Genomic DNA, 14,299 nt, shown 5'->3' on the forward strand with positions numbered 1-14,299 from the left:
GGACTGGAATGGAAAGGATGGATGGACAGATGGATATATTGGATAGGATGGGAAGGAAAGGAAATGATGGATGGACAGATATGTACATTGGATAGAATGGGATGGGATGGATAGATGGATGGGATGAGATAAATTGATGGAAAGATGGATGGAAGGGTGGGTGATAGGTTGGATGGATGGAATGGGACAGACCGATGGATATATTGTATGGGATGGGATGATGGGATGGATGGACAAATATTTATGGATGGACAAGTTAGCTTAAGAATAACAATTAATGGTCTAGAATGGAAAGGAAAGGAAATGATGGATGTATGGGCAGATAGATTTATTGGATGGGATGGAATGGAATGGGAAGGATGTATGGAAGGATGGATATATTGGATCGGATAGGATGGATAGATGGATGGATGGATGGAATTAAATTGTTGGGTGGATGGGTAGATGGATGGATGGCTAGATGAATGGGATGGGGTGGGATGGGATGGATGGAAGCATGGAGAGAAGAATGGATGATAGGTTAAATGAATGGATTGAAAAGTTTGGGTGGATGGGTAGATGGATGTGTAGATGGAAGCAGGGATTAAAGGATGGATGATAAGTTGAATGGATGGATAAATGGAATGATGGAGTGGGGTAGAATGGGACGGGATGGGATGGATGGATAGGTGGAAGCATGGATAGAAGGATGGATGATAGGATGGATAGATGGATAGGATGGATGGAATAAAATGGTTGGGTGGATGGGTAGATGAATGGATGGCTAGATGAATGGGATGGGACGGGATGGGATGGATGGGATAAAGTGAACGGATGGATGGGTTGGAATGGACAGATGAATTTAATCAATCGTAGTGTAACTCCAGCTTAATCCAGACAACAAAGGATAGACATGAACATCCTGAAGAATGATGGACTGGAATGGGAAGGATGGATATATTGGATAGGATGGAATGGAATGGATAGATGGATGAAAAGATGATAGGTTGGATGGATGGAATGGATGGCCAGATGGAGTTATAGGATGGGATGATTGGATAGACGGATGGATGGATGGACACATGTCTCTGGATGGACAGACTTGCTAAAGAGTGACAGATGAATGGGATAGATGGACAGATGGATAAATCAGATGGGACAAATGGATGGATGATGGAATGAAATAGAATGGAATGAAAAGGGATGGATATCTGGGATGGATGGATGAATGGGTGTATTGGGATGAATGGATAGATAAAAATATGGGATGGGATGGATGGATGGATGGACAAATATTTGTGGACGGACAAGCTAGCTAAAGAATGAGAATTGATGGTAAATGGATGGGAAAGGTGGACAGATGGATACATCGGATGGGACAGATGGATGGATGATGGAATGAAATGGAATAGAATGGAAGGGAGTGGAGTGAAAAGGGATGGATATCTGGGATGGATGGATTGGGGTAAATGGATAGATGAAAATATGGAATGGGATGGATGGATGGACAAATATTTGTGGACGGACAAGCTATGTAAAGAATGAAGGAAATGATGAGAAATGATGGATGGAGGGATTGGATGGACAAATGACTCTGGATGGACAGACTAGCTGAAGAATAGCAATAGATGGATGGGATTGGTGGACAGATGGATATATCGGATGGGACAGATGGATGAATGATGGAATGAAATGGAATTGAATGGAGTGGGGCGAGAAAGGGATGGACGGATGAATGGGTAATATTGGGTGAGATGGATGGATGGATGTTTCTAACCCCCCAACACTAGGGCAATGTGTGTTTATGAGTATGTAGGGTCCATTATGCTGACATGAAGTACACAGTGTATTAATATGTAACCGTGTAAACCTCATTACAGCGCCCCCATAGGATCGGCCCATTCTCATCCTGTACAAATATGCTCCAAACCGGAGTTCAGTGCAAGTTTAATCTTTGTTCAATTGTTTTTTTGCCTGAATGGAAAGCTGTTTAAGATTCCACCTGCCCTTCTGAGCTAGGCCCTGGGGGTTTGGTCGCTCTATTAGCGAAAGAGTGCGTCGTTTCTCTCCCTCTGCCCCTTTGAGGCACGCTCCTCTCCTGCTGTCTCGCGCCGTAAAACCCATTCAATTTGCACACCTCCCTTCTCCTCTCATCACACATCCTGTGAATTACACTCTGTTCCCGAAGGAACTGCCTGCATCTGTCAAATGCCTTCTGCACTCGCTCACGCTCTCTCTCTCTCCCTCTCTCTCGCACCCACTGTCCCAGAGCTGTCTTTCTCCACAGTGAGCAACAGCGAATGAGTGAAGATTTATCCTCAAACACAAACACGGATGTACGTGTGTACTCTTTCCTCCTGTCAAGTAACCCTTAGAGGAAAAGGTGCCGCATGCATGCTAGCAATCAGCCAGCGCTGTGATGGGGTACTTTACGAAGGTGTGAATAAGAATCACATCTTCTCCAACCTGAACCTGAACCTGATTGCAAAGAGCTTAGAAGAACTGAAAATAATGAGCCCTAACTCAACTTCTCCATTAATGCTGTTATAAAAGGCGGTGGGCTGGAGTGACTGTGCCTCCGTGACATTTGCTAATATCTGGGACAGGAAGACACATCCTTGACAGCAGTTCTTCCTGTCAGATGAGGCTATGCTCTGACATTCCATCTATTTTGGGAGCTGAATCCGTTGTTCACATTAAAAGAAGACATTACAATCCACGGTAAACAAAAACTTTTTAATGAATCACTACGTTTATGGGATTTGGCTGACACTTATACAGTCATCCTGAGTCATCTTCCACAGGTAGGAGAATAAAGAGTTGGAGGATGTCTTACCCAAGAAATCTTATTGGTGTAGGGTGGTGCACTTGCCCGGCCAGGGAATTGAGCCCCTAGACTGCCATGGGAAGGGGGTAAAATCTGGGGTAAAACTCACGTAGGATGTGGATAGCTCGATGGAATGGGGTGGGATGTATAAACGGATGGGATGGATGAATGAGTGGGTAGATAGAAGCATGGATAAAAGGATGGATGATAGGTTGAATGGATGGAATTAAATGGTTGGGTGGATGGGCAGATGGATGTGATTGGATGGGATGGGATGCATAGATGATGGGATAGATGGATGGGGTGGGATGAGATGTATAAATAGATGGGATGGATGGATGGATGGGTAGATGGAAGCATGGAGAGAAGGATGGATGATAGGTTGAATGGATGGATAAATGGAATGATGGAGTGGGATAGAATGGGACGGGACAGGATGGGATGGATGGATGGGTGGAAGCATGGATATAAGGATGGATGATAGAATGGATAGATGGATAGGATGGGATGCAATGCGATGGAATGGATGGGATGGGATGGATGGAGTTAAATGGTTGGGTGGATGGGTAGATGGATGGATGGCTAGATGAATGGGATGGGATGGGATGCATAGATGGATGGGATAGATGGATGGGACAGGCGTGGATGGGATGGATGGAAGCATGGAGAGAAGGATGGATGATAGGTTGAATGGATGGATAAATGGAATGATGGTGTGGGATAGAATGGGACGGGACAGGATGGGATGGGATGGATGGATGGGTGGAAGCATGGATAGAAGGATGGATAGATGGATGGAATTAAATGGTTGGGTGGATGGGTAGATGGATGGATGGCTAGATGAATGGGATGGGATGGGATGCATAGATGGATGGGATACATGGATGGGACGGGACAGGATGGGATGGATGGAAGCATGGAGATAAGTTGAATGAATGGATTGAAAGGTTTGGGTGGATGGGTAGATGGAAGCATAGATAGAAGGATGGATAATAGGTTGAATGGATGGAATTAAATGGTTGGGTGGATGTGCAGATGGATGGGATTGGATGGGATGGGATGCATAGATGATGGGATAGATGGATGGGGTGGGATGGGATGGATGGATGAGTGGATAGATGGAAGCATGGAGAGAAGGATGGATGATTAATTAATGAAGGATGGATGAGAGAGGTTGAATGAATGGATAAATGGAATGATGGAGTGGAATAGAATGGGACGGGAAGGGATGGGATGGATGTATGGGTGGAAGGATGGATAGAAGGATGGATGATAGGATGGATAGATGGATGTGATGCGATGGGATGCAATGGGATGGATAGATGAATGGGACAGACGTGGATGGGATGGATGGGACAGGCGTGGATGGGATGGATGGAAGCATGGAGAGGAGGATGGATGATAGGTTGAATGGATGGATAAATGGAATGATGGAGTGGGATAGAATGGGACGAGACGGGATGGGATGGGATGAATGGATGGTTGGAAGCATGGATAGAAGGATGGATAGATGGATGGGATGGGATGGGATGGGTGGAATTAAATGGTTGGTTGGATGGGTAGATGGATGGATGTCTAGATGAATGGGATGGGATGGGATGCATAGATGGATGGGATGGATGGAAGCATGGAGAGAAGGATGGATGATAGGTTGAATGAATGGATTGAAAAGTTTGGGTGGATGGATGGATTTAATGAAGGGATGAATTGGATGGAATGGATGGACAGATTAATTTAATCAGGGTAAAAAGTCCATCGTAGTGTAACCCCAGCTTAATCCAGACACCAGAGGATTGACATGAACATCCTGAAGCTCATGAGCATCGGTGCAGTTGTTCACTTTGACTGTTTCCAGTCATTTTGGGCATACAGATATTGCCAACATAGGTTGAGAAGGTTTCCCTCCCAAGCTATTGCCTTTCCATCCCTGTTTCCTATCTATGCACTTAGGAAAGTTTGTTCCTAAAGATCCTAAAATTGGAGGCAATCTCAGGATAAGGACACAAACTTGCTTGTCCTTCGTTATCAGTTTGTTCCTTAAAATCTTCAGTGGAATTCTGATCTCATCCTTGACCAACAATAGACCATCTGCAAGCACCCTTTACACGCCTCTTTGTGTGTTCTGTTCTAGTGGAGAAGCTGGACCACTTTCCTGCTGTCCTGGCAGAAGCTAGCGTGTTGTACGCCAGCCCGGAGCAGTGTGAATTCTAGCCATGAACGCCTCATGCTAAGTGCCACACACAAACCATGCTGGGCCTCCCTCATCACCTGGCACGGAAATGTTACCTTCTGGGCTTCCATGCTGGCACAGCTCAATGGGTCCATTTGCTAAGCAGCCTTAGCGTGTTAGCAACAAGCCTGCAGCATTTCCGAAGCCTGGCTCAACCTTGCCGGGAGCCGCTTCCATTCGCCTGTAATCTCAAGAGCCGTCGCCATTCATAGCCTGCACGGGTGTAAAGGGGTATGGCTAGCCGTGGTGCTAATTGGATTCGAGGTGTAATATGAATATTCATAGCTTAGATAATTCAGTTAGCAAAACCTGCCACAATTTAGCTCAGTCGATATGTTGATCGCGGCCTTGTTGTATACGTAATGATAGATTAGCAAGGATATCTGTTGAAATTCAAGGGCATAGACTAGCATCAACTAGCATGTTGTGTAGCAAAATTCTGTGCACAGCACTGTACCTCTCAGCCCTGTTATGTTGACAGGAATCAATCCAATACTTTTGATTGGGATGAGTTGGGGATGAGGTAGGGTGGTGATCGATCATTCAACATCTTGACCTTCCCAAAGCTCTAATTGCTGAACACAATCAAATCCTCACAGCAATGGTGAATCCAAAATCTAGTAGAAAGCCTTCTTGCCTGGACAGTAGAGACCTCTTTTTAATCCCCTTGATTTCAAAAGAAACAATGATTGAGCATGTGTCCCAATACTTTTGTCAACAGGGCGTTCACTATTTGTTGCATTTCGACCTAAGCTCCTCACTCCAGTCCACTGAGCCCCAGCAGATAGATTGCTGAGTGTGATGGCATTTGAAAGCAGGGTCGCGGTTTCATTTCACTGCTCATCGCAAGCGGAATATGAGTCTGTTTACAGGCGACAAAACAAATGCCCCTGTCTGGGCAAGGCCTTTGTGAGCACGGCCCGTGGTGCCACTCGCTGCAGTGTCCTGACTCCTTCATTAGTCAGCTTTACAAGCACTATGGCACTTTGAACTCCATTTATTGCACTATTACTCATGGCTCCTACCCAGTCCCACCAAGCGTATATACCAAGTGTGTGAGAGCGTTTACAGCAATGAAACTGCGGAGGAGAATGAGTAGTTGAGCGGTAGTAGCATAGACAAAATGGGTCCTGTCATGTTAAATCTCTGCTTTGTGGTCAGAGAAAGGCCATTTCTCCTGTGTTGTTCTTCGCATGGAGTAAAATTTGTGGATTCCTTCAACAGGACTACTATAAGTCCGGGGTGTGCAACTCCAGGCCCAGAGGGCCAGTCTTCAGCAGTGTTTGGGACTTGCCTTACTAAAATCAGGCGTGCTTTGGGAAGAGGGGCAGCCACCAAACTGTGCTGGAGACTGGCCCTCCAGGACTGGCCCTCCAGGACTGTAGTTGAGCACCTGTGCTATAGGCTATAGGCCGAATAGGCCATTGTCTGGTGGGGCGTCCACATCGCTACTCTAATCCTAATACCAATCAGTGTCACTGATAGGTCTACGTAGTGCCTCCTGCTAATGACATGAGGATGATGATGTCTACTCAACTGCAGAGTCAACTGCAACTTAAGCCATTAACAGAGATTGTAGAACAATGACAAGGTCATGAAGAGGTTAAATGTCCATGTCCATATGAGGCCTGTATGGGTAGCCCAACTGGGAACCATACTGGGAACACATATGAATGCCCACCAGGGTCAGTGATGGGACCAAGAGGGATTCAGCATGGGTCCCATCTCGAGGCCTACATGGGATCCATGTGAGATTAAGGTAGGCTGTAACAATGGGGCCCATTTGGGAAGCCCAACGGGGTCCCAGTAACAACACATATACAAACCCACTCAGAGCCCATGCCTACCTGGAACCCACCTAGCCCACGTTCCACCATTTCCACCAGCAACCAGCTCAGTGTATGTCTTTGAGAGATCCTGCTGTTCTGGGTTTCCTCGCTTTCAGTGATGCACACAAATCCTGCTTGAGACTTAATAGCACCCCCTTTTGGAGAGACTTTGAAATGCTATGTGTGATTGAGCTGCAGGACAGGTCAATGAGGTGATAAGCCTCTAAAACATGGGATTTGTTTATTGGGTATAATAATAAAATGAATAAATGTATGAACCCAATTTTGTATATTTTGCTGTGAGATGAATTTAATTATGTAATGCTCTGCTATATAAACGATACACTGCTTTTAATCACTGTTTTGAGGATGTGAGGCATTATTTCAGCAGAAATATATGCTGGCTTCTAAAGGGGACTCACTAAAATCAGCAAGAATCTCCTATTCCCCTCAAATCGGAAGAGCTCTGACACTTTTATCAGACACGAATGCCTCGTTGTGTTCGCTTAGCACTGACGGCTCTGTATGTGTTGATTGTTGAGGTGATCGTTGACATTCAGGAAATGTCAGACTAATTTTATTTGCAGCTGAAAAAGTGCGGAGAGAGTCAAACCTTCTCCGTAAAACCAGGCCCTGAATGGCATCTGCCTCCTCTTTACACTCTACAATCACTTCTTCAAGGCATGAGGAAAAGCTCACATCAGCAGCCAGGAGACTGGGACAGGAGTGAATGAGCAAAAACACAGAGGTCATTCAGTCGGACGGCCTTCGTTCTGGCCAGCAATGAACCGATTAAGCTGTGCTAGCGGTGGAAATTAATAGGCGACTTCAAAGCCGTGTGCAGGCCTCAGAACTTTTGCTTGATCTTCCAGCCATATCGACTTCTTCCTAACTCTAGATGTCAGAAAGTGTGAGAGACAGCGGAGTCAAAAGCGAGGCGAGGAAGTCAAGAAGCGAAAGCCGGCCTCACATTTTCATCATCAGAAGCTTGAAGAAACAGTGCAGTTGATAAATAAGGGGGCTATTATTGGAAGGAACTGGGCGAGCTCCAGAAGCAACCTTCTGCCTGGCCGGGTGGGGGTGAAGCCTCCTCCTGTCATTCGACTCCACCTGTCACACGGCCAGGCCCATCCAGCACGCGGCCCACACTTCGCCTTATTAATTCCTTATAATGAGCGCCCGTGCTGAGAGTTGGCACCCCGTCCCTTTTTTCCTAATTAATCATTTCCAGGATCCCACTGGTTCTGATGAAGCAGGAGACACGTCGAGATGATCAACAGAGGCCAGGCTGAGGAAACCTTCTGCTGTGCTCTATCGACATCAGATTGTGGGAGGGAAGCGTCTTAATTCCCGTCTTAATGATTTGTTTCCTTTTCTGTCGGCCTGAAAAAGCAACAGCCACTCTCCAAAGCTGGTCTGAGAGGTTCCTTTGTTTTCTACGGTAATGGACAAAAGTATTGGGACACCAATCAAGGGTATTATAAAACAAGTTGTTCCTGCTTTTGTCGGAGTAACTGTCTCAACTGTCAAGGGAAAAAGGCTTTTGGGATGTTTGGATGTTGGATGATGATCACCACCCCACCTCATCATCCCCAACTCCTCAAAAGAGTTGGATGGAGCACCACCATCGCCATCATTCCAGTGAGGCCTGTATTCCAATTCACATTCCAATTGTGCTCTCTCAGACTCCGACCACTGATGGCAAAGCGGCATGGCTCGGGATTCAAACCCGCCACCCCCGGGCCATAGCGGCAGCTCAATAGACCCAGTAGTTCCCCTTTTAAGCAACAGTAGTATGTAGATGTTCTAGACGACCGGGTCGGAACATCTCCCAAGCATCGGACAGATCTTGTGGGGTGTTCCTGGTGGGTGTGCAGTGGTCAGTACCTAACAGAAGTGCTCAGAGGAAGGACAGCCTCGGTTCATGGTTGCCCAAGGCTCACTGATGCTCATAGAGGCATGGACCTCACAACTTTAGGACTTTGAAGGATCTGCTGCTGCTAACATCTTGAGGCCAGATACCACGGCAGGACACCTTCAGAGATGTTGAGGAGTCCATGACGACCTTGACGAGTCAGAGCTGTTTAGGTGGCCAGAGGTGACCTAGACACATTTTAATGTCATGTCTGATTGGTCAGGGTAGCTAAGAGCATTTTTGAGAAATCCATGCCTGGTATAAACACAGAGGTCATCAGTTGCTCTCCTCTCAGCAGTCCACCACTGGCCACGCACCAACCGCTGGGCCGGACAATGCAGCTGATAGAAATCAGAGGCTTTAGAAAAGTAATCAAAGCTGGATAAATGCAGATGATTCTAACCTTTTACGAAGCGCAATCGCACACGGCCTAATGCAGCTTCTCCTTTTTTAGGTAAATGGAGAGGCCGAAACCAGAAACAGTGCCGCTATTTCTTTGTCATCCCCTTCAAAGGGCTAAATCAGACATGAGGTCTCGCATTCCCTTTCAGACGGGAAGCCTGAAACTCCTCTCCGGCATTGTGCTTTCCCAGCCTTTTGTCCCTTTTTGTTCTCGGTGCAGTCTGATTTTAATTGCACGCAGACACCACGGTTTGTCAGACGGCAAGCAATCTGCATGGCTCTGGTTGCAATTATAACCAGGTCCGCCCCCCCACCCCCTACTCCTCGGTATCGCCCTTCTCACCTGTCATTACCTGATACAGGCTTAACAGAACTCACCGTTTAAAAAGCCCCCATTAACAACCCTGAGATAATGGCCTGGTACGATCACGAGTTACAGCCCGTGCTTTGAAGGCCTATGCTTCCTCGTCTTCCTTCGTCTTTTGACCAAATCTGCACCAGATTTTGCGCAAATTACTCGAGTCCTTATGTAGACATTAAAACCACTGAGAGATGAAGGGAACAAGGCTGATGAGGATATATTAGACAGCAAGTGAACACAGTCCGTTCCTAAAGGTTCTTGATGTGTTGGCGAAGACACTTAGGCAAGAACCCAACTGTGATGTTCCAGACGACTGGGTCAGAACGTCTCCAAAACATCAGGCAGTGGTGTGAAGTGGTAAGCACCTACCAAAAGTGCTCCAAGAAGGAACGACAACCGGTGAAGTGGCGACAGGGTCAAGGGCGACCCAAGGCTTAATGATGCTTATATAGAGGCCCCACCTCAAAACTTACAGGACTGTTGAAGGTGTCCAGATCCAGAGTCTCGTGGAGCCCATGTCTCAATGGGTCAGAGCTGCTTAATGGCATAAAGGGAGCCAACACAATGTTAGGGAAGCGGTATTAATGTTATGGCTGATCGGTGCGAGTCCACACTGAACAACAGGTGCAGTCAGAGGTTAAAAAGGAGATCAATAAGACAAGACCGGAGTACACAAATCAGCTTTAATGAATTAAAATTAATTAGCTGTGTAATTTAATTAATGCGCAAACCCGGTACATTCACTGTCTGTGGGTTTGGTATATATACAAGGCCCCTGGATTATAAGAAAACCTTGTGAAGGTAATCAGTTGAGAGTTCATTTTAAAGCAAAATCAATGGCAGTCAGGGTCACTCTGATTTACGAATTGCTTCTTCACACTTGTACCAGGACTACACACTCACTAGCATTCGTATGCTAAACTTATACAAAGCTGTGATTATTGCTAACTAGAACCATTTGTAGCTTTCCATCAGTTTGGCTCCATGAATTCTTATAAATTAGTCATAAATTAGTAACACTGCTGACCATTCAGGTCTTTTTGGTCAATCTAAGCGCAGGTTAGAGGAGCTCACTCGTCCTCATACAGCACTTCATCGATTAGCATGTCACTGTCGTCCACAGGGACCTCTTTACACAGCTGCTCCTTGAAGGCCAGCGCGATGGTGTAGGGTTTTCCTTTGGGGTGGCTCGCGCAGCGCTGCAGATACATGTCATAGAAGCCTTTACCTCTTCCCAATCGGTTTCCGCCCTTATCAAAGCCAAGCCCCGGCATCAGGATCAGGTCCAGTCCACCTGCACACAGGTCAGATAGAGAGGAGAGAGGGTGATCCGACAGATTTGTGGCAACGAATTATTACGTGTCATCAGAAAACAATCAGTCCTTCCATAAACTGCACTTTCAGGACCCATGGCATGTGGACAGCAGCCAGGGTTTAAAGCTCAACTGCCTCATCAATAAATGATTCAACCCCCAACTTATTTCCTAATGGATTGGCATCACAGCCAGCACAGTGACTGACCGGGAACATCTCAAATAAAGATGAAGATCCACCTAGTGGATTGTTCTGATACTGCACCTCCATATGAACTCAGTGGCTAAGCCATTTCTCATTTAATAATCTATAATCTATTTCTAATTTATGGCATTTATATACATATACACATTCACACACTGCATTCAGAAAGTCTTCAGACCCGTGATGATCACTTTCCTCACATTTTGTTGTGTTGAGGCCTTGTTGCAAATGTACTGTAAAGGAAAAACTCAAATATTAAACTGACATAAGTATTCAGACGCTTTACCCAGTACTTAGTCGAAGCACCCTTGGCAACGAATACAGCCTCCAGTCTTCTTAGCTATGATGCCACCACATTAGCAAACCTAGATTTGGGGATTTTCTGCCTCAAGCTCGGTCAGGTTGGATGGGGAACGTCGGTGGACAGCTATTTTTTAGGTCTCTCCAGAGATGTCCGATGGGGCTCGAGTCAGGGCTGTGGCTGGACCACTCAGGGACATTCACAGAGTCAGAGTGGTCCCTAAACCGCTCCTGTGTTGTCTTGGCTGTGTGCTTAGGGTCACGGTCTTGTTGGGTTGGAGCCCAGTCTAAGTGCCAGAGCTCTCTGGATCAGCCACCACCATGCTTCACTGTAGTGTGAGGAGTGTGATGCCTGGTTTCCTCCAGACATGATGCTTAGAATTGAGGCCAAATAGTTCAGTAGAAGTTCAGAGAAGTTTCACAGTCTGAGAGTCCTTCATTTGTCTTTTGCTGAGAAGAGGCTTCTAATTGTGCACTGTGCCAAATCCAACATACTGACCTGACTAATGCTCTTGTCGCTGAACGCAATCAAATCCTCACAGCAATGCTCCTCCAACATCTAATGGAAAGTTTTATCTGGATAGTAGAGACAGTTACTCCAACAATAGCAGTAAAAAAACTCATTTTAACACCCTTGGTGAATGGCCAGGTGTCCCAATACTTCTGTCCATATAGAGTGTAGTCAAAACACACACACACACATATATATATATATATAGAGACAGAGAGAGAGACGGGTTGATAGATACATACACTATATGTCTTAAAGTTTGTGGACACCTGCTCCTCCAGTGTGTTTTCCCTTTACCTGTTCTACAGAACTAACATGTCCAAAAGTTTGTAGACACCTGCTTATTATGGAGACATTACCCTCTCTTCTGGAAAGGTACTCTTCGTACTAGATGTTTGAACACTGCTGTGAGGAGGACTTGATTGCATTCAGCCACACAAGAGCATAAGTGAGGTCAGGCACCGATGCTGGATGACTAGTTCTGCTATGCCCACTGAACAGAGCTCCACCATCACTGGTCCACTTCAAGCTCCAGATCTTCAAAGCAACGCAACATTAAACATTGATCAACACTGAGAACGTTCATAAATGCTGTGCGGGGAGCGATCAGCATTCCTCCTCAGTCTTCTCAATTTTTTAGGCCCTCGATGTAATAATACGCTTGTCTTTGGGGTTCATTCATAATTCATAGACGGCAAACATGAGAAGCATTCAGTATATATTTTTCAAAATGACACGGGTAAGTAAACACTGTCGGGGACGCGAGAAAAGTCCCTTTAGATGTAGATGGAGCAAGAAAAAATGGCTTATGAGGCACATTATCAAATATTCTGGGTTTAATATGCACTGTAGGGGTGGCTGGGAGCACGCCGAGTCTGTAATTGGCCTGACCTGATCTGAACCCACTGAAAGAAGCCGGCTGGAAAAATGCAGATTTTGTCTGCCCTTGCCCCGTGCAGAAACACCCATTAATCAAGCCTGCGTCTTCATTAATCATCATCATCATCATCATCATCACCTCAGCTCTATCTCTCTTCATCTTATCACGAGCACCTCAGCACTCCTCCAGGCCTCCTTCCATCTCAGACCAATATCTGCAGAAGTGCTGCGTATCTGGGCAGGCCCCCCTCAATCTGAAAAAAAGTGATCCATCCTGTCTGATGCGGCACCGCTCGCCCTTCTCTCTCTCTCTCTTCATTATCGCTGTATCCCGCCGCCCTCCGGAGTAGGCAGCAGCCCCTCAAAAGCCCCTCGGAGCTGCTGTGGGAGGCTCCAGCAGGTCACTGATCCAGGATCATCCCGTGAGCGAGTGCGATACTGCAGACACAGCAGGAGGAAAGGTGGAGGCTTTCCACTGTTGGCTGCTCGTAACCAGGTACGAGCGAGCGCTGACTCTGATAATATGAGGATATTAGTACAGTACCAGTCAAAAGTTTGGACACACCTGGTTGAATGTGAATGTTGAAGTAGGTCTAAGTTTTGGGTTGTGGCTGCAGGGTTCGAGGAGGTATTGCCACCCCTACTCATACACACTGCCACGGTCCTACTCAAAAGGCCACGACGGGACTCAAATCAGGCGAGTCCAGAATCGTCCAGGACTTCTTCTGAAACCTTCTGAAAGACGGTTAATTTGCGGATAAAATGAATCTGCTATGAGGCTTGTAGAATCGTTTGATCGTTTGATTGCACCTGTACCTACAGCTGGTAAGGCCATAATAAGGCCATAATTCCCTGGACACCACCGTCCCAAAGTGAGCAGGTCGTTGTTCAATATAGGAAATAAAAAAAAAGGTTCTTTATACAAAAAGAGGTTCATCTAAGGTTGATCTGTCGGACGGCTGTGTCCGGGGCTCGGTTCTATTACTGAACAGTGTGTTTCCGGTGGGATGAGGCGATGTGTGTATTCCCTGCTAAATAGGCAATTACGCCTCACTGTGCTCCGAATGTTTTCCGGCATTGTGTAACAGCGTCCCTCATTTACTGCCACTCTGCAGCTGACCTTAAAGACGGACAGTGAGGAATAGGCTGTTATGGCTTTAGGATTAAACTGTGCTTCGGGGCTCCTCATCTGCGACAGCACAAATACAGAAGAATCAGGGCATCCATAGGGCATAGACACACACACACACACACACACACACACACACACACACACACACATTCCTACAGAAAGTGGTGGGTGGTGGTTCTCCATCACTGTGCTCATCATTAGAACTTCTCCTCTCAAAGTTCTCGTCATGGAGTCTAGTATTATTTAGAGTTCTCCTCAGATCAACACCTGGTTTGGTGGTAAATCAGGGCTTAATGATGGTGAATCAGGTGAGCTGCTGCTGCTGCTGCTGCTGCTGCTGCTGATGGAGGTGAACACATCCTCCACGCTGTGCTGGCTGGACTGGGGGGCGTCCAGGAGAACCCTGGAGGAACCGA

The 14,299-nt window shown here is 46.4% G+C and overlaps 1 protein-coding gene across 1 annotated transcript in view; it reads right to left on the reverse strand.

Annotated features, from left to right (window-relative positions):
• Nucleotides 1-10,207: 10,207 nt before the first annotated feature.
• Nucleotides 10,208-14,299, reverse strand: part of mthfs (5,10-methenyltetrahydrofolate synthetase (5-formyltetrahydrofolate cyclo-ligase)) — an 11,701-nt gene continuing 7,609 nt past the window's right edge. Inside the window, exon 3 of the mRNA XM_072660567.1 lies at nucleotides 10,208-10,837. Within this exon, the coding sequence (XP_072516668.1) occupies nucleotides 10,614-10,837 (224 nt within the window). The 3' untranslated portion in view covers nucleotides 10,208-10,613. The remainder of the gene's footprint in view (nucleotides 10,838-14,299) is intronic.

Source organism: Salminus brasiliensis, chromosome 17 (assembly GCF_030463535.1).
Source record: "Salminus brasiliensis chromosome 17, fSalBra1.hap2, whole genome shotgun sequence".
Taxonomy (NCBI): Eukaryota; Metazoa; Chordata; class Actinopteri; order Characiformes; family Bryconidae; genus Salminus; species Salminus brasiliensis.